This window comes from Formica exsecta, unplaced genomic scaffold (assembly GCF_003651465.1).
Source record: "Formica exsecta isolate Colony F162 unplaced genomic scaffold, ASM365146v1 scaffold272, whole genome shotgun sequence".
Taxonomy (NCBI): domain Eukaryota; kingdom Metazoa; phylum Arthropoda; class Insecta; order Hymenoptera; family Formicidae; genus Formica; species Formica exsecta.
This window is the reverse complement of record NW_021849984.1, coordinates 977,102-997,284: the sequence shown is the minus strand read 5'-3', so window position 1 is coordinate 997,284 and position 20,183 is coordinate 977,102. Positions and strand designations below refer to the sequence as shown.

Below are 20,183 nucleotides of genomic sequence, written 5' to 3'. Positions count from 1 at the left end.
CCCCCCCCCATTTCTCTGTGCACTAAACATGGATAATAAATATGAGAGAATCTGGATATTGATTGTAGTTGAGACTCACGAAGATTCCTAAAAATTCGTTATTAAACTCTATTGAGCCCATATATCTTTCTCTTTACACAGAATTAGGATATTAAAATTAAAACATTTTCCTAAGTATTGTTCCAAGAATCTTCTGTAAAAATGATGTAGAATTTCTTCTACATCACTTACACTTTTGATTTTTTTAATTTAATTAAAAGTATCTAAATTTATAGATATTTATAATGACAACTAAGTGAAATCTATTTGTTAGATATTGCAATCTAAAACCATTAACTTGCAAAAGAATCGTTTATAGTTGAAATGATGATAATATAATATTTTAAACAAAATTATAAAAACAAAATTTCTCATTTATATTCTACTAGATCTCGATAAAGAAGGACTTGAAACTGTCAAGCATTATTACTGTCAGTGTAAGACAAGTGCCTGAACTGTCGCTTGTTGTGCACATGTCCTTGCACTTATTTGATATTTAAGTAGATATAGGAAGGTATGAGACATAAATACACACGCCCGCGTAATTTTTGAATCATCACTTTCTATTAAGTATACGTATATATTGGAGACAGTGAATATGAAGACGATGTTGACGAAGATTAAATGAATGAGTGTGTAAAAATACCAAACGTATGTAACGCAAGTATGTGAAACGTAAATATTTAAATAAGTGTAAATATGTAAATAAGTCTAAATATGTACATAGTCTAAGGTCTAAGGTAACTCCACCATTGCAGGTCCTAAATCCTGATGAGAAAGGATGAGGGCTTATAGGTAATATTAAAATATAAAAAACATATAAAAGCATATTCCGATCTATAGTATTTCGTTTCATAGACGCTCTACAATAATAGTTTTCACTATAGAATATTACTTATTCTTTATTTATTCTTTAGCAAGTAAAAGCTACAATTTTAATAAAAACATAATGAGAGAAATTGATAATGAAAAATCAACCGTTGCTTTTTTCTGTTTAAGATGTATCTCAAAATTTTTCCCGGATACTAAGACTATCTTGATTATAATTTTCGAATTCAGCAAGTGAAACTGAGTGAAAAAAAGGTGAACTCAACGATCCCTGCGTGCTTTTCAAACTGCCTGAAATGCATACCCATCTTTCCCAGAACATTGTTTCGTATAAATGCAGTTTATTTACTCGGACGCACGCGTAAAGAGTTTATTTTTGTCCTTCCACGATCCTTAAAATCTGTTTGACTTGTAAATGCTATGCTAACCACACTGTATGAATCTTCTATGAATTTTCATGCTGGAGGCGCTCGATGGTATTTTTAGGACTCGAAGGATATATTTGCAGTGTATTCGCTCTGAGGTGTATTTCAGCGAAATGGTTACCGTCTCGCTAAACAATCATTAAATGCACGAGGCGCATTGAATTTCCGCGCACGAAGCTCGAAGTTCTTCTTCACTGGAGTAGATTTTTATACTGTGGTAGAGCATACGAGCCGTCTCGTGGTATAACTGTCTTCCGATAGTGTAAGACGAAAAATATCGAGCATACTCATCGTGCATTCTTTCAAAATACCGCAGACAATAAAGTCTGATTCGCGCCGCATCGCCATTCCCGTTTCTTGAGTCAATATTGACGAAGGATGTTGTGAACGCGCTTGGCAGCGCTCGTAAATGTGACTTAATTGCCAGCCTCTCTCGGCACTGTTTCTCTCTCAATGACACCAATGATTACTGATTACCATCGACGAAGAAGCGAGTTGATAGATTGCGGTATCGCCGATCGCGCAGCAACCCGACCGTTGAAAGATTCCTCTCGATGTATCTTCACGCGCGTCGCAAAATTGTGTCGAGGTCAGGAAAAGTTATCTATCGATTCGTACATCATGAACTAAAATCTCTAAGATGCCGGCTTTCCCAGAAATATCTCGATTATTCAGCTTTCCAAAAACTGAGTCAGCAAACTTTAAATTACATTACGGTAAAAAATTATGAAAAATAAAGAAAATTCAATACAATTTATAAATACGATAAGAAGAAATTCAACATACATTTCTATTTTTTAATCTTAAAAGTTCGTAAGGGCATATCTAATAAATCATCGATGTCCATCAAAATTTCCGTTAATAACATGCAAGTTATTAAATTAAAAATTGCCACAGAAGCATCTTGCTTTGCTATTGATTATTTGTTCGCCCGATAAAAAATGTTGGAAGAAAATGTATGATTTTTAATGATTGCGTGACAAATCTTTTGAGACGATCTTATCATTGTTACCGTGCGTCATGCAACAATACTGATTATTTTCACGGCTTTTCGCGCTTTCAGAGCATGTGGCGCGAATTTTTTTCGTAACAGGCATCGTTCCGTCACGTGTCGCGCGATGCCGTATGTAACTACAATGATTCCTAGCAAGAAGGTATGTACTTGTGCGCGCGACTTGCATAACTCGAATAAGCCACACGTATAATGATTGATGTTTTCTTCTAACAGTTGTTTTTTTTTTATTTTTCACGAAGCAAATATGAGCAATAAAATGCACATATTGTTTGTATAACTTCAAGTACTTTATTTGGTGGAATCTGAGAAATAGATTTTCTATAGTTAGTCTTCAATAATCATTTTTTACTGACAATGGATCGAACGATTTCGCATCTAGTATATATATATATATAGTATGCGAGATAAAAATGTATAAGTTTAAAAAATGAATACTTAGTTTAGGTGGAATTCAAAATTTAAAAATGCATATGTTTTGTTTAGTAATAAATAAACATAAAAATAAATTTCGTAAATTTTTTTTATATTTTTAATCGTTAGAAAACAATCGTTTAAAAAAATTTAACATTTGTTTTATACATAAAGTTATTACTCTTATTACTCTATAATTATTATACATCTTAAAAATATTTATTTAATTGCTCTTTTAAACGCAAGACATATTAGACAAATATCGCGAACACGAAATTAACGGTAATGCAACGTTATTTGTTCGATTACGTCTGATGTAACTAAATATCCGTGATGTCCGCGGAATCGGGACATAACTTTCGTAAATCATGCCGGAGAGTATTCCGCGCGCGTAATTGCCACCAGCATTGGAATCCACCGCTGCGACGTCGGCGTCATCGCTCGGCAGGAAAACCGCGCTGTGTGCCACCTGAGAGTATGTTGCACCACATGGCGACATCATCTATCGGTCGCGTATATATGTATGTATGCGCGTCTATATATTCAAACGTACATATATTGCGAGGAGCGTGTGCGTGTATAGCCCGCGGCGCGGCATACGCGCGTGCGGAAGAGTCGCGGGTGCGCGCGCGTGGAATGCACACACGTGCACGTGCTCACTCATGACCGAGACACGTACGTGCGTCGGCTCGTAAGATGATTACGTACCGCCGGCCGGTTCGCCTCTCGCTTGCAGCGGTACTTGGTCGGTTACGTAGCGTGATCGTCTCTCTTATCTCTTGTCTTACGTAGGCGTAGCAAGATTGTCGCGTTACTTTTGGCGGGAAATAAGACAAGGCTCGAAATATATGTACATACTGATATTAGAATGCATTTGTATACGCGGAGTACTACACGTCTGTCCTTTGATCGATCATAGATCAAAGATAGATATGTTTATCAATTTATAGATCTGTGTTACTTGTAACTCAGCATTTCCTATATTTTTCTTTTCTATTTTTTCTCTCTACTTCTAAATCGTCGTGAACATTTTAAATATAGATAATATATAAACAAGACAAAAACACACATAAAACATGATATATTAATCATAATATACTCTATTCTTATATCACGTAATTATGTGAAAGAGCAAATCTTAAGATTACTATTTTGAAACTTCTCATATGTAAAATAGAGATCAGAATAAATAATGATGCCAATGTCGGATGTCGCAACATCCGATCTTGCAACATTGTCGCGAATGGCTCAAGTAGCGGTCATTACGGAGATGTCGAGAAGTGTATGCGAAGCGCCAAATGCGTTTTATAAACAGCAAGACAGTAGGACATATTCGAACTGCGGGTTCCTTCAAAGTGCCGCGCTTCCTTTCGGCTCTCGGCTGTTTAATGAGCCCACACACACACACACACGCATCATATAGCCCAATAAGTGTGACCAAGACGACGACGGCGGTGGCGTGTGACCGGACACATCGTAGATCCGACCTTGGCGTTGCCCGATCGTAATTGGTAATTGGCAGAATTCACCGACGCGCAAGTCGCTGGTTACGATCAACCGGCCAGAGGTCAGTGAAACGCGCAGGTGATTGATCGGTCGGGCGAAAAATTACACTTTTCGACACTCCTTCGCCGATAACTTTTATATCTTTCTCTTCTTTTTATTAGCCGCATATAAAAAGCTTGCATACGACGTTATCAGGCCGAAATTTGTGGCCGCATTTAGCACGAAATACGCGGACATTTATGTATACCAATTTACGAACAGGTAATCGCACTCGTAAATTACTCGACACGTGCGGCTTCGCCGAGATCATTTTTGTCATGCATAATCGTTTTTTCGCGTCCCACTGAACCGAGCGAGATGACTTTCGTCGCGGAAATTTTTAATTCGCCCCTCCGATTCCTTATCGGAATCCGATTGGCGCGAAATGGTAAGACACATTTGCACGCAAATAATTTATTCTCGATTTTACGTAATTCCTGATTACGACTAAGCGGCCTTGCCTGTTTCTTTTTTTTTTTTTTTTTGCGTGACCGAAGCACTGCCATTTTTTCACATCACCGCGGACCTCTGTACTGGTGACCTTCTTGTCTCTCATTCATCCGGGAGAAGGATACATTGATTACTTTTTTTCTCTTTCTGTCAGATTATCTTTTTATGGAGAAAATATGAAGCGATTAACATCCAGTAATTCCCGATTACGACCAAGCGGCCTTGCCTTTTTTTTTTTTTTTTTTTTTTGCGTGACCGAAGCACTGCCATTTTTTCACATCACCGCGGACCTCTGTACTGGTGACCTTCTTGTCTCTCATTCATCCGGGAGAAGGATACATTGATTACTTTTTTTCTCTTTCTGTCAGATTATCTTTTTATGGAGAAAATATGAAGCGATTAACATCCAGCACAGATAAATTGAATGGTTTTATTCCGTTTTTATCCGATTTTTTTTTCTATTCACGGTCTCTTAGTAGATTTTAATCCATGATTCTACCATATCATATGTTTGAGCGTTCTCCGTGTTGTACACGTACGGATTAACGGATTCATGATCTGAATTTTTCGAAGCAAGTACTACATATGGCCTTCGATCTCATCTTCGCACGGTGATCCCTCTCTTGTGTGCGTAAGATATATTAAATCGCTAGTATATCTACGCAGCCTCCACATGGTATATCTCAAATATCTTGATGTGTTTTTTTTTTAAAGACATAAAAAATGTAATAAGCATTTTTACTTGAAAATTTGCCGTACATTAAATAAGCCACGAAAAAAAGTTTTTAAATGTGCGAAACATATATGTATATCTCGATAAAAGAATCGCAGCCTCTTAGTCTGATTATGCGCTGTTCTACTGACGATGAGAAAGCTTCAAACAAACCATAGATTGTTCTGATATGCAGATATTAAATTAAATTAACAAATTATATTATATATGATAGTTTAATTCATTTTGTTTTATTATAATTATCCATCACAAATTAATGCGATGCTGTAATCGATATTTGCTCGGTGTGTGCGCAATATCTATAGATTAGGATTTATCTCAACACATATAACGTCGCATTGAACGATGCGTTTCTTCGCGCCAAGTAGTTCCTTCCAGCGCCAAGTTACTTTCGCATAGCCCGGGAGAGAGAGATCGACGGAGTCTGCGCTCTCGATCGCGCGGGAACTCGAAGGTCGCGCGGTGCCAAGTGACGTCAACCGATAGCCGGCCGGCCGGCCGGCCGGTCCGCCGGTTTGCCGATCGCCGCTTGCGGTCAGGCGTGGGACCCCGCCGCGGTGGTTTAAATGGTCGCCGGAATGCGGTTAAGCCTTTTTGCCATTCGCGCCGTAGTCGCTCACCGGTACGGCAAAGGGGAATATTCAACGCCGTATCGAACGGGCGCGTAGCCCCCTTGGCATTTATCTTTTAGCCTCCTCTTTTAGATCTCTCTGACGAGAGTAAATCTATTTTTGTTCAATGAATATGTGATTTACAACGTAATCGTTGCGTAGGAAAAGCGGCGCTTAACGTTTCAGGAGAAATCGGAATTTATTTATAAATACGGCGTTGCGTCGATCATGAGAAGTAATAATTTGAGATGCACGGAGCGCAAAGTCTAAAAATGCTTATTAGAATCTAATTTATTCGTATTTTTATTTTTTATTCTCTCTCTCTCTTTCTCGTGTTTCGTTTTTTTTTCTTTCTTTTTTAAAGAGGACATACGATTTACGAACATTATAAAGTTGGAGATATTCCAAGTAGATGCGAAATTAATTGTGTGTGTGCGTGCGCGCGCGCGCATGTGTGTGTGTGTGTGTGTGTGTGTGTGTAAAATTAAAAATTAGCGATCGTGAAACTTCCTCAGAAAAGCGGATCTATCTCGTCACATTGAATCAAATGGCGAGACAGATTCGTACCAGGATGATTCATCACTGAGAACTGAATCCTGGCGCATGTTAAAGGGAAGCGTGTTTCATTTTTAATCGAGCAATTGTCCGTAATAGCTTCCCGCATAGAGGCGGCGATTCACAATATGCATTACATGTGATATTTCTCTTCATGATTCCTTGTATCATGTGGCGACTATTTCTCGCAATCATTTAAAACATATTTATCAAATATGCAGATATAGTGACTTTATATCATTATTATTTATGCCATCCACTAGAGACGTCAAATAATGAAACATTTATCAGATGATATGATTAATCAACCTATAATGTGGAGATATTTTAAAACATAATGATTTTCATTATAAATACACATATATAACTTATGAATTATAATTATTTATTGTGTTTGAAGTATTTTGGGAAATACGTGTAAATTTTCGCAACTTCAAGCTTATGTAACGTCTAATAAGAAGTTCAGATTGTGACTGTAGTGATTTATAAGGAAAACATTTTTCTGTGAATTTTCCACTTACATAAACTAATACAACTTGTAAAAGCTGCAAATCGTACATGTGTGAGTCTCCGGCGCCAAGCGCTTAGCGCCGCTGATTATACAAGGCCTTGCGAACGCAACGATATATGCAGCCAATAGCGATAGCGACCGCGCTAGAACAAGCACAGGCCTAATATATAGTAGGGGCCAGGAAATTCTCGACTGAAGCGAAGAGGGAAGATCATGAAATTCCACGAACTCGGGCCGACCGCTCGATCTCATGTCTCGCAAGATTAATCACCAGGTGAGGACCAGGATGGCTAAGCGACAAGCAAAAAACGAGTGCACTTTGTTCGGCGTATCAAGATCGCATCTCAGAATCGTGTGATTAACGTCGGCTGGCGGATCGGTTTTCAGCTGGACTTTCCGCCATTTCTAACAATCATTTACCTTTAGGTTGCTTTTAGGGATAATTAGTATGAGCGATACATTTCTGATTATTTCAATTTAAAAATTACCCCAAAATTTTGCTTTTTAAAAATAATCTAGATATTATTGCCAGAAATAAAAATGCCAAAAAAAAAAAATAAAGGGGAAGGGGCAGGAAGAAAATGTAAAGATTATTCTCTGTCTATATAATAAATATAAATAAGTAATTATTAGAATTTATTGGAAGAATTTAGAGTTTATAAGTACTTTTATACGCATCACCAGGTAATTTCTCGCGCACACAACTTGGCTCATGCGTCATTTCGCACGATTTGGCATCGTCTGGTGGACGTATTTCAAGGAAGACGCTGACTCGTCTTACGTCTGAAGCCGCCTTTCGTGGTATTCGCACACGAGCAACCCGGGTTCTTTTCCCATCGATAGTATAGGCCGCGCCGCGTCGCGTTCCGTTTCCTCATGCAAATTTCTGCTGTTTAAAGCTTCCAGGAAAGTCCATGCGTTGGAACGCGTTACTTGCGCGCGCGCCGCATTTGAATCGGGATACGCGCGCCTCCGCGAATTCAGGCGGCACACATCGGTCACATGCGTGCGTCTGAAAGTCAATTTCGATTTCGGAGAAGCAGGTGAAATGCGCGTAGCTTTTTCGCTTATCATCACGATGAGAAAAAATCGTTTTGCGTGATAACTTACGGTTTTTAAATCTTTAATTTAAATGATATCATTGATAAACATTAATGACTAATATTTTAATACATATTATTTAATTCTTCAAATGTTAGCTGTTATTCTATTTTGAATATAACATTTAGAATGTGCATACATAATTCGCAGCGGAGCTCACAAAATCAATGATTGGTTGAAACAAAAAATCAGATGTTAATAGAGGCGGAATAATTACACGGTACTGAATTTACCCTGACTAACGTTGCGTTGCGAAAGCCATCGTACGAAAGTAAGGAAAATGTCAAGCGGTTCATTATTAAAATACGTATATAATACGAGGTTGATGTGGGTTGTATTCTAATATCATTGAACTGCAGTTTGTATGTAACGCGCCTTCTGGATATTGCAAAACAATTCCGCTTCGCACTATCGCCCGCACGCAGACGGGTTTGGCATCTTGCGAAGATATTAATTAACATTCTAAGCACTCAGTTAATTATCTAAGTAGAAATCGAACTCGACTATCTTCTCGCGTCTTCTCTGTCTTAATTTTTCCACATTATTATAGTTATTATCTTTTTTTAGACACATTCTTTGATAAATAATATTTTATAATTACACACACACACACACACACACACACACACAAAATATGTAACGTCTAATAAGAAGTTCAGATTGTGACTGTAGTGATTTATAAGGAAAACATTTTTCTGTGAATTTTCCACTTACATAAACTAATACAACTTGTAAAAGCTGCAAATCGTACATGTGTGAGTCTCCGGCGCCAAGCGCTTAGCGCCGCTGATTATACAAGGCCTTGCGAACGCAACGATATATGCAGCCAATAGCGATAGCGACCGCGCTAGAACAAGCACAGGCCTAATATATAGTAGGGGCCAGGAAATTCTCGACTGAAGCGAAGAGGGAAGATCATGAAATTCCACGAACTCGGGCCGACCGCTCGATCTCATGTCTCGCAAGATTAATCACCAGGTGAGGACCAGGATGGCTAAGCGACAAGCAAAAAACGAGTGCACTTTGTTCGGCGTATCAAGATCGCATCTCAGAATCGTGTGATTAACGTCGGCTGGCGGATCGGTTTTCAGCTGGACTTTCCGCCATTTCTAACAATCATTTACCTTTAGGTTGCTTTTAGGGATAATTAGTATGAGCGATACATTTCTGATTATTTCAATTTAAAAATTACCCCAAAATTTTGCTTTTTAAAAATAATCTAGATATTATTGCCAGAAATAAAAATGCCAAAAAAAAAAAATAAAGGGGAAGGGGCAGGAAGAAAATGTAAAGATTATTCTCTGTCTATATAATAAATATAAATAAGTAATTATTAGAATTTATTGGAAGAATTTAGAGTTTATAAGTACTTTTATACGCATCACCAGGTAATTTCTCGCGCACACAACTTGGCTCATGCGTCATTTCGCACGATTTGGCATCGTCTGGTGGACGTATTTCAAGGAAGACGCTGACTCGTCTTACGTCTGAAGCCGCCTTTCGTGGTATTCGCACACGAGCAACTCGGGTTCTTTTCCCATCGATAGTATAGGCCGCGCCGCGTCGCGTTCCGTTTCCTCATGCAAATTTCTGCTGTTTAAAGCTTCCAGGAAAGTCCATGCGTTGGAACGCGTTACTTGCGCGCGCGCCGCATTTGAATCGGGATACGCGCGCCTCCGCGAATTCAGGCGGCACACATCGGTCACATGCGTGCGTCTGAAAGTCAATTTCGATTTCGGAGAAGCAGGTGAAATGCGCGTAGCTTTTTCGCTTATCATCACGATGAGAAAAAATCGTTTTGCGTGATAACTTACGGTTTTTAAATCTTTAATTTAAATGATATCATTGATAAACATTAATGACTAATATTTTAATACATATTATTTAATTCTTCAAATGTTAGCTGTTATTCTATTTTGAATATAACATTTAGAATGTGCATACATAATTCGCAGCGGAGCTCACAAAATCAATGATTGGTTGAAACAAAAAATCAGATGTTAATAGAGGCGGAATAATTACACGGTACTGAATTTACCCTGACTAACGTTGCGTTGCGAAAGCCATCGTACGAAAGTAAGGAAAATGTCAAGCGGTCCATTATTAAAATACGTATATAATACGAGGTTGATGTGGGTTGTATTCTAATATCATTGAACTGCAGTTTGTATGTAACGCGCCTTCTGGATATTGCAAAACAATTCCGCTTCGCACTATCGCCCGCACGCAGACGGGTTTGGCATCTTGCGAAGATATTAATTAACATTCTAAGCACTCAGTTAATTATCTAAGTAGAAATCGAACTCGACTATCTTCTCGCGTCTTCTCTGTCTTAATTTTTCCACATTATTATAGTTATTATCTTTTTTTAGACACATTCTTTGATAAATAATATTTTATAATTACACACACACACACACACACACAAAATATATTTTTTTTATTAATATTTTATTGATAGAAAGAGAATTTTTTCATTTTTTTTCTTGCAGTTTTCTTAATAATTTTTATGGACCCTTTTCCAAAATTTAAATGATAATTTCCTTTTATTTCTGCTTTTTTTATAAAAACTTGTAAAATATAACAAAATGCATTTCTTTCTCATACTTTGACAGTCTCTTCCTCTTCCTTCTCTTTTTTTTTCTCCTCCCACTGGCTATATTTACGCCTTTCCTTCGGGAGCAAGTGGGTGCCTATTTTTGTGCTGGGGATTGTACATAAAAGCGCATCTCCGTAAGATGACGCAATTCATTCATTCATTAACTGTGGCCGCGTGGGAGAGACTGCAGATAAGTACCGTAGTAAGAACGTCGCCTGAAGAGAATCGCACTTAGAACTTTCTAACGGGAAGAGTTTTTCCTGAATAATAAAACAGAGAGAGAGAGAGAGGGGGGGAGGGAGAGTATATACTCTTGTAAAAGTTCTTTATTTAAAGCTAAACGTTATTAATATACGAAATTGTTATGTATATACGATGTTGTTAATTAATATTTTATAAAAAATTTAATATTGAATTGCAAAGATTTTTTTTTTTTTTAACTTGGTGCCGCTGCCAATTTTCCTATAATTTTAAATAATTGAAGAAGTCGTTAAACTTTATTTTCGTTATACAAGAGAATATTATACACGCCTATGAGTTAAATTTAAAGCCGCGATACAAGCTATAATACCTGTTTTGCATTGCTTAAAATAATATTCCTATCAAGTAGGCGTCATTATAATTTTAAATTCTTTACATAAGTTATTTAAATGTTATTCCAAAGACTTAGATAACAACATAATTATCATTTTTAGTCGAACCACAGATTTATCAGTTATTCCCGCATAGGAACGACGTGTTTCAGTTCGCATACTCGTTTCCGGTCGACGTGCAAACGAAAGAGAGAGAGAGAGAAAGAAGATTGGTCTGGTCGATTAACCAGAATTTCTTGCACCGGCAATTAAGAGGCCAAGTCGAATGCTCGAAATATCAAACTGGCAAAATCTGATTTGGGAATGTTGGTCCAGTATCGTCAATAGCGATTTGAATATTTTTTTCTGAGAAAAGAGTTCGACTTTTGCCCCTTTTTCTTCTAATCTTAACAATAATTTTGATAAAAAGAAAAATCCATAACGAAAAATTGATTCTTAATTATTTATAATTAATTCACCTTTAATTTAATAATCTAATTAACGAAAAAAATTATATATTTTAACTATAAAAATCACAGTAATTCGAATAAAATTCTTTTGTATTTTGTACACTGTTCTTCGAAAATATAAAAAAACATCACTGAGAAAATTTTGAATAATTTTAAATACGCAAGTTTTAAGTACTTTACATATTTTAGTATTGAAATTGAATAGATAAATCTTTGATCCAACAAAATTATTCTCTCGGTGGCAATGCATGTATTTTACTCTCGGGATCGCTTTGTCCCTCATTGAAAGTCTTTCCTTTTCTCTCGATCGGCTCGCCGTTCTCTTATTGCATTTCTCATTCAAGGCGATACGCCACACAGTCGCTTACCTACCTACTCTCAAAACGATAGGTGGAAAGGCATGGAGAAGGGATGCCAAGAGAGAGGAGAGATGGAGAGGCAGATAAGGAGAAAGACAGAGAAGTAGACACGATGAGTGAGACGGCAGCGAACAGACTGACATTTTCCGTGAATGATTTGCGAAATGAGAGATGCATTTCTTTGTCTTCTTCTTGTGCCGTCTATATTCTTTGGAAATAGCGAGGGATTGTTTGATCACTTATCGGCAAATCATTGGTCACGATTATTGTCTCAACATATTTTGCAAATTTATGGAAAAAACCTTCTCGTCATTTTTTATCATTTTACAAATACAACAATTACATATTGATTGTTTTGCGAATTTAAAATCACAGAAATCTAATTCTTCATAATCTGATTTTTCTCGCGCTTTGACATATAATTTCACTCGTAAAAGGCATGTGTTTGGTTAACAAGAATGACTCATTCGACCGCGATTTCTCGCGGGCAGACGAGAAAGAATCATTCGGTGATCGTTGCTAAATGCATCATTGATTTGCGGCCGGTTATATCGACGCGTGGGAGTGTTCTGATTGCGTCTGGTCATCGGAGAACGGACGTCGACTATATACGCTAGTATTTCTCCTTCCTTCTCCTTCTCTAGATACTACCATTCGTATATCTCATATGTGTCGTAAGATATTTATCCCTACCTTTCTATACAATATCCCCGTTTACGACTATATCTGCATGCGAGCAGCGAACGTATACGAGCGGCGAGACCTCCTAGGTAATTGCGTGGTCGTGTTCGCCGATGGGTGGAAACGTGCGTTTGATTTGATTTATAAATATACCTAGATATATTTAAGAAAATATATTTTAAAATAATATTTTGTTCAATCGAAATAATTTCTTTAAATGTGATTATTTGCAATAATCTGTCTCTGAAATATGCTCATCATTGATCGCGAAAATGAATTGAAAGTTTTGCATACATATTATCAAAGGATGTATAAGTTATCTTAAAAATTAATTTTTAAAAGAATGCCACATAAAACATGCAAATGATGACCAAATTCTTAGTTTAATATTTTTTGTAATAGGGGGGCAACAAAAGATATGATGTTAGTGAAAATTTGATTTCTCTTAACATAATTATATACGGTAAAACAATATGAGAGAAATAAATAGTCGTGCAATTTATACAATATAAAATATTTTATTTGTGTATTCATTATTATTTCGGCGTCGGTGTATTCCAAGTTTCAATTCTTTCGCGCGATGATCTTCACTTTTGTAACTGGATTGAATTGCTCGATGCTTACACATCACGAGGCTCGAGCATGAAGAGATTTATGGCTTCGCCTTATATACGGGTGGTGACCAGGAAGAGAAACGTACCGTCACATTCGCATATGTGGCTCGAGGAAAAGGATCGTTATTGGAGATTACTTTAAAATATAAACAGCTTCCCAATATGCGTGTGCTTTTTTCTTGAATTCCAGTAACTTAATCGCGAATTTGAGAAAAATTTGGAAAATTATTCTTACGCTGCGCGCAAAATCGGGAATAATTAGAAATTTTTAATAAATTATTGAATTTTATAATTGTTTTCTTAAGTTCAAAAAATTATCACCGCCCTTAATTAATTATTTAAATTTTACTTTGCTAAGTTTATAACTGATGTTGTAAAGAAATGTCACTCAAGACGATTAGGAAATTGTTAGAGAATTCGATAATATGATGAAAGTATCAATTCTACGAACCGTGAATAAGAATGAGAGTTCACTCAGGTCGTCAAAAGCAGATCATTGTTAGAGGAATATCTCTTCTGGGCCTCGCCTAGATCTCTAAATGTTGTATGTGGTGCGGGAGAAAGTGATAATCACTGAATGACGGCGGCTCTATGAAAGTATGTTAAAACCGCTTGAAGGAAGTTCGCGCACAGGTCACGGAGATACGACCATCGCATACATCTCGGTGTAATCGGACGTTGTTATCGACGCACGGGTCGTCGGGTATCAAGAAACTTACATGGTTATCGCACGAAACACGAAACTCGAACATCATCAGCGTATTCAAGAGTTATATCGACGTGGCAGATATCACGTGATACTCCGGCAACCCTTAATTGTACATACGTGTTATTCTCTCTGATTAGATTTTTTTTTTTCTTATCAAAGTATATATATGTTTGCTCTCTTGTTTGAATTTTTCTATTCATAACTAAATAATCAATTCTCAATAAAGATGTAAATTGAGTTGAATACACTCAATTCTATCTAAACTGAGAAAATACTACACATTCCTTTCAAGTGTAACCTTATTTCTTTATTTTAAGTTGAAGTCTTTATAAATATATTTATAATACTTTTCTTTTTAAATTTATTGTTAGTAAGTAAATGTTTTTTAATATAAAGATAATATATTTCTCTTTTTAAATATATAAAACTATAAAAACAAAAAATTTCGCGAATAATTCACAGCTATTTCAAATTTTAAAGATTAATTCTAACTTCTTCATTAAATTTTCTTTTTATCGATTAACTTTCAGAAAATTCTTGTTGCTTTATATTATATATAATTATGATTATCATATCAAATAATCCATATGCACATGTAAAACATCACGTTTCTAATAATCTGACAAGATCCTAAAATCACGTATCTGTCCATCTATGCTTGGCGCTCGTGCGCCACTTTTGTGACGGTTGCCAGAGAAAAAGACTTGTGAAAGAGAGAGAAAGAGAGAAAGATAATGAGAGAGGAGGAATGTCACCTGGAAAAGCGCGGGAGTACTTTCACCCCAGAGATCCACGCCCAAACTCTCCCCTAGGCAGAGACGTCGCGCTCAATACGACGACGCGGAGAGGAATCCTCCTTCCTCCTCGTCGCGTCTCTCCCCCTCCCTCCCACGCTCTCCTTTATCGACGTCGCGTCGCCTATCTCAATGGGGGAGAGAGAAGAGACGATCGATTCGCGTCGACGTACTATGTACTATGGCCTGCTTACGCGAGAGGAGAGCACTGACCCCCAAGGTCGTTCTTACGCGGCTGAACGTGCTGCCGCGAATTGACGTTTCCCTCCCTCTCTCCTCGCCGGTTTCGCGTGGAGTACTCGCTCCGTCGCGTCGGTTCCCTCCCTCCCCAACCCACCATCGAGGCCGCGCTGCATCGGCGACAAGACGCCGCCGACCACTTTTGCGGCCTCTTCATTCGACAATAGCGTGTGTGACATTCACGAGATACCAAGATTATTCGTAAAACCTCGAAATACGCGTGTCGGAGGATGTCGGAGGATGTCGGTGAGGAGAGACAGGGATCTCTGATCGAACACGAAATGGAGAGACTTCAAGCGAAGTCAGATGGATTCCTCATCGCTTTCGTGACATCGTCGCGTAGCTCTCTTGATGAAATGTGATGGTAATTTTTTATGTAACATCATACTGCTATATATGTGCTGTTTATACATATACAAATAAGACGTACGCAATCGACATAAAATGACATGCGTCGTTTGCAACTTGTGGAAGGAATTATCGACTATGATATAGTACTGACATGCTAATTAACCATCGTTCCCGAGACAGCGTACCTTGCTTCAAAGATCGCCGGGAGGAAGCCGGATCAATTTCGCGGCGAGCTTACGTTCGCTCCTGCTCTCAGTTATTCATCACACATCCTCGTAAGACTCAATTAGTACTTTAACGTTTATTGCGAGGCGGAGTCGGGACGCATGCGATTATCGGTTAATGAATTAGCCGCATAACGAGTGACGTTAGATCGCCGTCGTTTCTTATGTCAGTAGAGTGAATGAGTGGCGTTCGCTTTGTATAATCGTGCGTGTGCGCGATATCGCATGTACACGATGCACGCTTATACATACGTTGTAAATTCCGCTACGCTGTAACGATTATTAGCATATATTCTAACATTCAGTTGTGTGCGGACAGCATCGGCTACTTCCGCGTTCCCGACTCGCGTGATTCCTGCTCGCCATGCACACGTGTATGCATACAGATGCACATGCGTTTTTACGCGTATGTGTAATTAAATGTATTGTGGAAAGATGAGTATCGCGAAATGTCGTGAAAAATCTGAGGCGTTTCCTTCTCCCGAGATATTTGCGCATCGACGTCAACGACCGTGGATACCGTTTTGTATTTGATTGTGATTAATACAATTGCAAAAATGGAATATATTAGGTTGTAATCTTTTACGAAGAGAAGATCTGAAAAAGTTCTTAGCGAGAGATATTTAATTTATTAATTCTTAAACATATAATAAAAAATATACTTTGAGAGCTTAAAATATTTAAGGGATTGGATCACCGATATCATAGAGGCGCCGGAACAGAGGCACGTGCGAAAGACAGACACAAAGAGAAAGAGAGAGAGAGAGAGAGAGAGATAGAGAATAATCCAAAGTCTCTCTTACCAATTTAGTTGGTGTGCCGTTATTTTTAGATGTTTCGCGCCTTTTCCACCGCGACGAGCGACGATGTCCTGGCGATGCGCCAACTTCGGCGCAAGATTCATATGCCCGAATGCACCGAACACGTGGAAGCGCACTGACGCGAAATTTCTTTCGTGCACGTGCATAGGTGCCTGATGCGCGCGCGAGCTTGACAGACGTCTTCTCGTTTTCTTCCTCGTTCCTTGGTCTCCTTCCGCTTGTCCCCGTTTGCGAGCTCAGACTGAAATGTTACGGCATCTATGGAGCAGCGCCAGAAAGGGCATGCACGTTGCGAGATGAGAGTTCTAAGTGAGCAATTTTAATTGAGTTCTTCTTCAAATGGTACATTAACGATTTAACGTGGATTCCTATGATACTTACAATCGCTTCTAGTATACGCTTTAACAGCAATAAACTTATTTGCTTCAATTCTCTGTTAAAATAATTTCAAAAATAATTGCTGATAGATATATGTTTTTTAATATGATACATTTAATATAATAAGTAATTTCATAAGAAATTAAAGTAATATTTATAGAAAATTTTGTCGTTTATCTCGATTCTCTTTGTCATTACTTCATGAAACGCGAGGCACACAGAAATACGCGACGTCCTTGAAAGTAGCCTTGCGGTTATAAAAGATGTAAGATCGTGACACATAAAATTACTAATGGTAGAGGGGACTTTTCGATGAATTCATTAACTAGCAAAAATTATAAAATACATGCCAACAAAATTTTTTTTCCTTCATAAATTTTTAATTAAAATGTTATGATGCTCGCGAAATCAACCGAGCCATCCGCTTTTACGAGCTGCTGAAGAAGTAGAACGAAGGAATGCTTGACGCGGCAATCATGACTCGGGAAACAGAAGTGTTGAGATATAATATCCTATATAACAGCCTATTGCGTTTTATTACGTATGAATCACTTTAAAAGACGAATGAAAATTGACTCAATAAAGATAAGATAAACTGCGCGGCGGATGCGAAACGATCGTTGAAATGGAATTATATTACGACAATTGAGAAAATGCGGATGGGTTAGGGCTGGACGGATATCGTGAGAGAGACTGTTCTCTCTACGCATGAGAATGTGACAATGTTGAATCGAATTACGGAAATGAGAGAATTAGCGACTACGTTCGTATGAGAAAAATCTGAACCAACCGGATTTCCACCGATTGTGCCAGGCGCCGCGAATGATATAGTTTGCAGAAACGCCCACGGTTTCGTATGTCATCCTAAAACGCCTCCGTGGCCACATGATCTTCAAAGGATTCGCTGCTATCAAAAGCTCCCACATACTTTTTTTTTTTTTTAATGATCTAATTCATTGCAATTTAAGTATCTGCTTTGATTTTTCATTTAAAAGCAATGCTTGCAATTTTTTTAAGGAAGGGATAATAATACAATAATACAATTTTCTAATATATAATATAATTGATAATAATATACACAATATACTATAAGTGACACAATACAATATAACATAATATAATATAATACAATATCACGCAATAATAGAATATAAACGATAATAATAAAATATATAATTTAAATTTATAATATAATATAATTTATTATATACATAATATAATCTTTTTTATTTCTTATTTTTTAATTCTTGGGATATTTATTTCATTACACAGTTTCTTTGATCATTGTGTTACAATTTATTCATCACAATTATTTGAATGTAGATAGGAATTTTGAGATAAATTTGTGTGTTTTGATATAAATATTATCGCACATCTCCCAACTTACGATTTTGAGTACGAAAAGAAATTGCCTAATTACGTAATGTCAATGATATGTTTTTATATACTTTTTGAAACAATATTTTCTGACCTTAACCCTGAGCGCAAAGATGTTTTGATCGAGGAGAAGTGATTACTTTTGGTTTTCAGGTCTACTTAGTAATATTCTTGTGCATCATAATTCGTGAATACTAACGATATTTTTTTTTGAAACAATATTTTCTGACCTTAACCCTGAGCGCAAAGATGTTTTGATCGAGGAGAAGTGATTACTTTTGGTTTTCAGGTCTACTTAGTAATATTCTTGTGCATCATAATTCGTGAATACTAACGATATTTTTTTTTTTTTTTTTTTTTTTTTTTTTTTTTTTTTTTTTTTTTTTTTTTTTTTTTTTTTTTTTTTTTTTTTTTTTTTTTTTTTTTTTTTTTTTTTTTTTTTTTTTTTTTTTTTTTTTTTTTTTTTTTTTTTTTTTTTTTTTTTTTTTTTTTTTTTTTTTTTTTTTTTTTTTTTTTTTTATATTTTTTTTTTTTTTTTTTTTTTTTTTTTTTTTTTTTTTTTTTTAAGTATAAGTTTTTGCGCGAAGACTCAATATAATGTCAACGAATTTTATATGTAAAAGATATTCATATATTTCTTGATTTTCTGATTAAAGGTAATATTAATCAAAGTTGATGAATTATACTCAAAGCATTCTTATATATACTACATTACACAAAACGTGAATTTATACTATTTGCGTGATATATATCGTTTAATATGATAATCTTTATATTCGTATTAATGATATTTAATAGATGAATCGATCGATTCTGTTGCAGACGAGGAGGAGGAGATCGACGTGGTGTCGTATGAGAAGAAAGCGACATACTTAAACTTTGCGCAGAAGCAACACGATGCAAATCAACTGGCCTTGAACTTCCCGGAGAAACAACACAATGCAAATCAGCTGGCCTTGAACTTCGCAGAGAAGCAACACAATGCAAATAAGCTGGCCACGAACATAGACAAGACAACCGTGCGCCGACCCCGCGGTAGACCACCAGGCCCGAACTCTGCAAAACGAAAGAGAAACGCACAAATCAGCTCCAATGAGGCATCCGGCCCCCCTCCGAAGCAAGCCCGCGTGCAAACCTATCAACGGGGGCAGAAACGGCAAAAATGTGCGAGGCAGTGGCGGACTCAGACCTTTGAGGACGATGACGAGGAGGACAAGAGGAATCTGCATAACAACATGGAGCGACAGCGGCGAATAAGCATGAAGAACTTCTTCGATGTGTTGAAGCAACATGTGCCAGCGATCGCGAATAAAGAGAGAGTTGCCAAGGTGACTATTTTGAGGCAGGCCAAGGCGTATATCAACACGCTAGAAGCTGAGGACATTGTCAGTCTGCCGGAGAGAAAAAAGTTGGAAAGGCAACAGCAGATACTCAGAAAAAAGCTCGAGGAGCTCCAGCGGGCACAAAACAGGATGCTTCGTTTGCAGCGGCGATATTGAAGGAGGAAAATCCGTGAGCAGTCTCGTGGCGGGAACGGCATCGATTTCGCACGACACAAACGATATCGACGTGCGAATCGAATGCGATATAAAATCCGGCCATAACAGTTGTGGAAAGAGACGTAATGCACGCCAAAGACCTTAAAACTGTGTGAGGCTGTGAAACGGAAACACGATATTACTATTTAGGGGAGTGCAAGTGATGACAGAGTGAATGCGCGTATTCTGAGATAAAATTCGAAGAAATAAACGAGAGAGAGATAGGAAAGAG

At 37.3% G+C, this 20,183-nt stretch overlaps 1 protein-coding gene across 1 annotated transcript in view; it reads left to right on the top strand.

The window, feature by feature from the left end:
- The window catches only part of LOC115237099, a 34,013-nt gene that overhangs the window by 11,971 nt on the left and 1,859 nt on the right, over window positions 1-20,183 (top strand). The window contains exon 3 of the mRNA XM_029809950.1: window positions 19,236-20,183. Within this exon, the coding sequence (XP_029665810.1) occupies window positions 19,236-19,912 (677 nt within the window). The 3' untranslated portion in view covers window positions 19,913-20,183. The remainder of the gene's footprint in view (window positions 1-19,235) is intronic.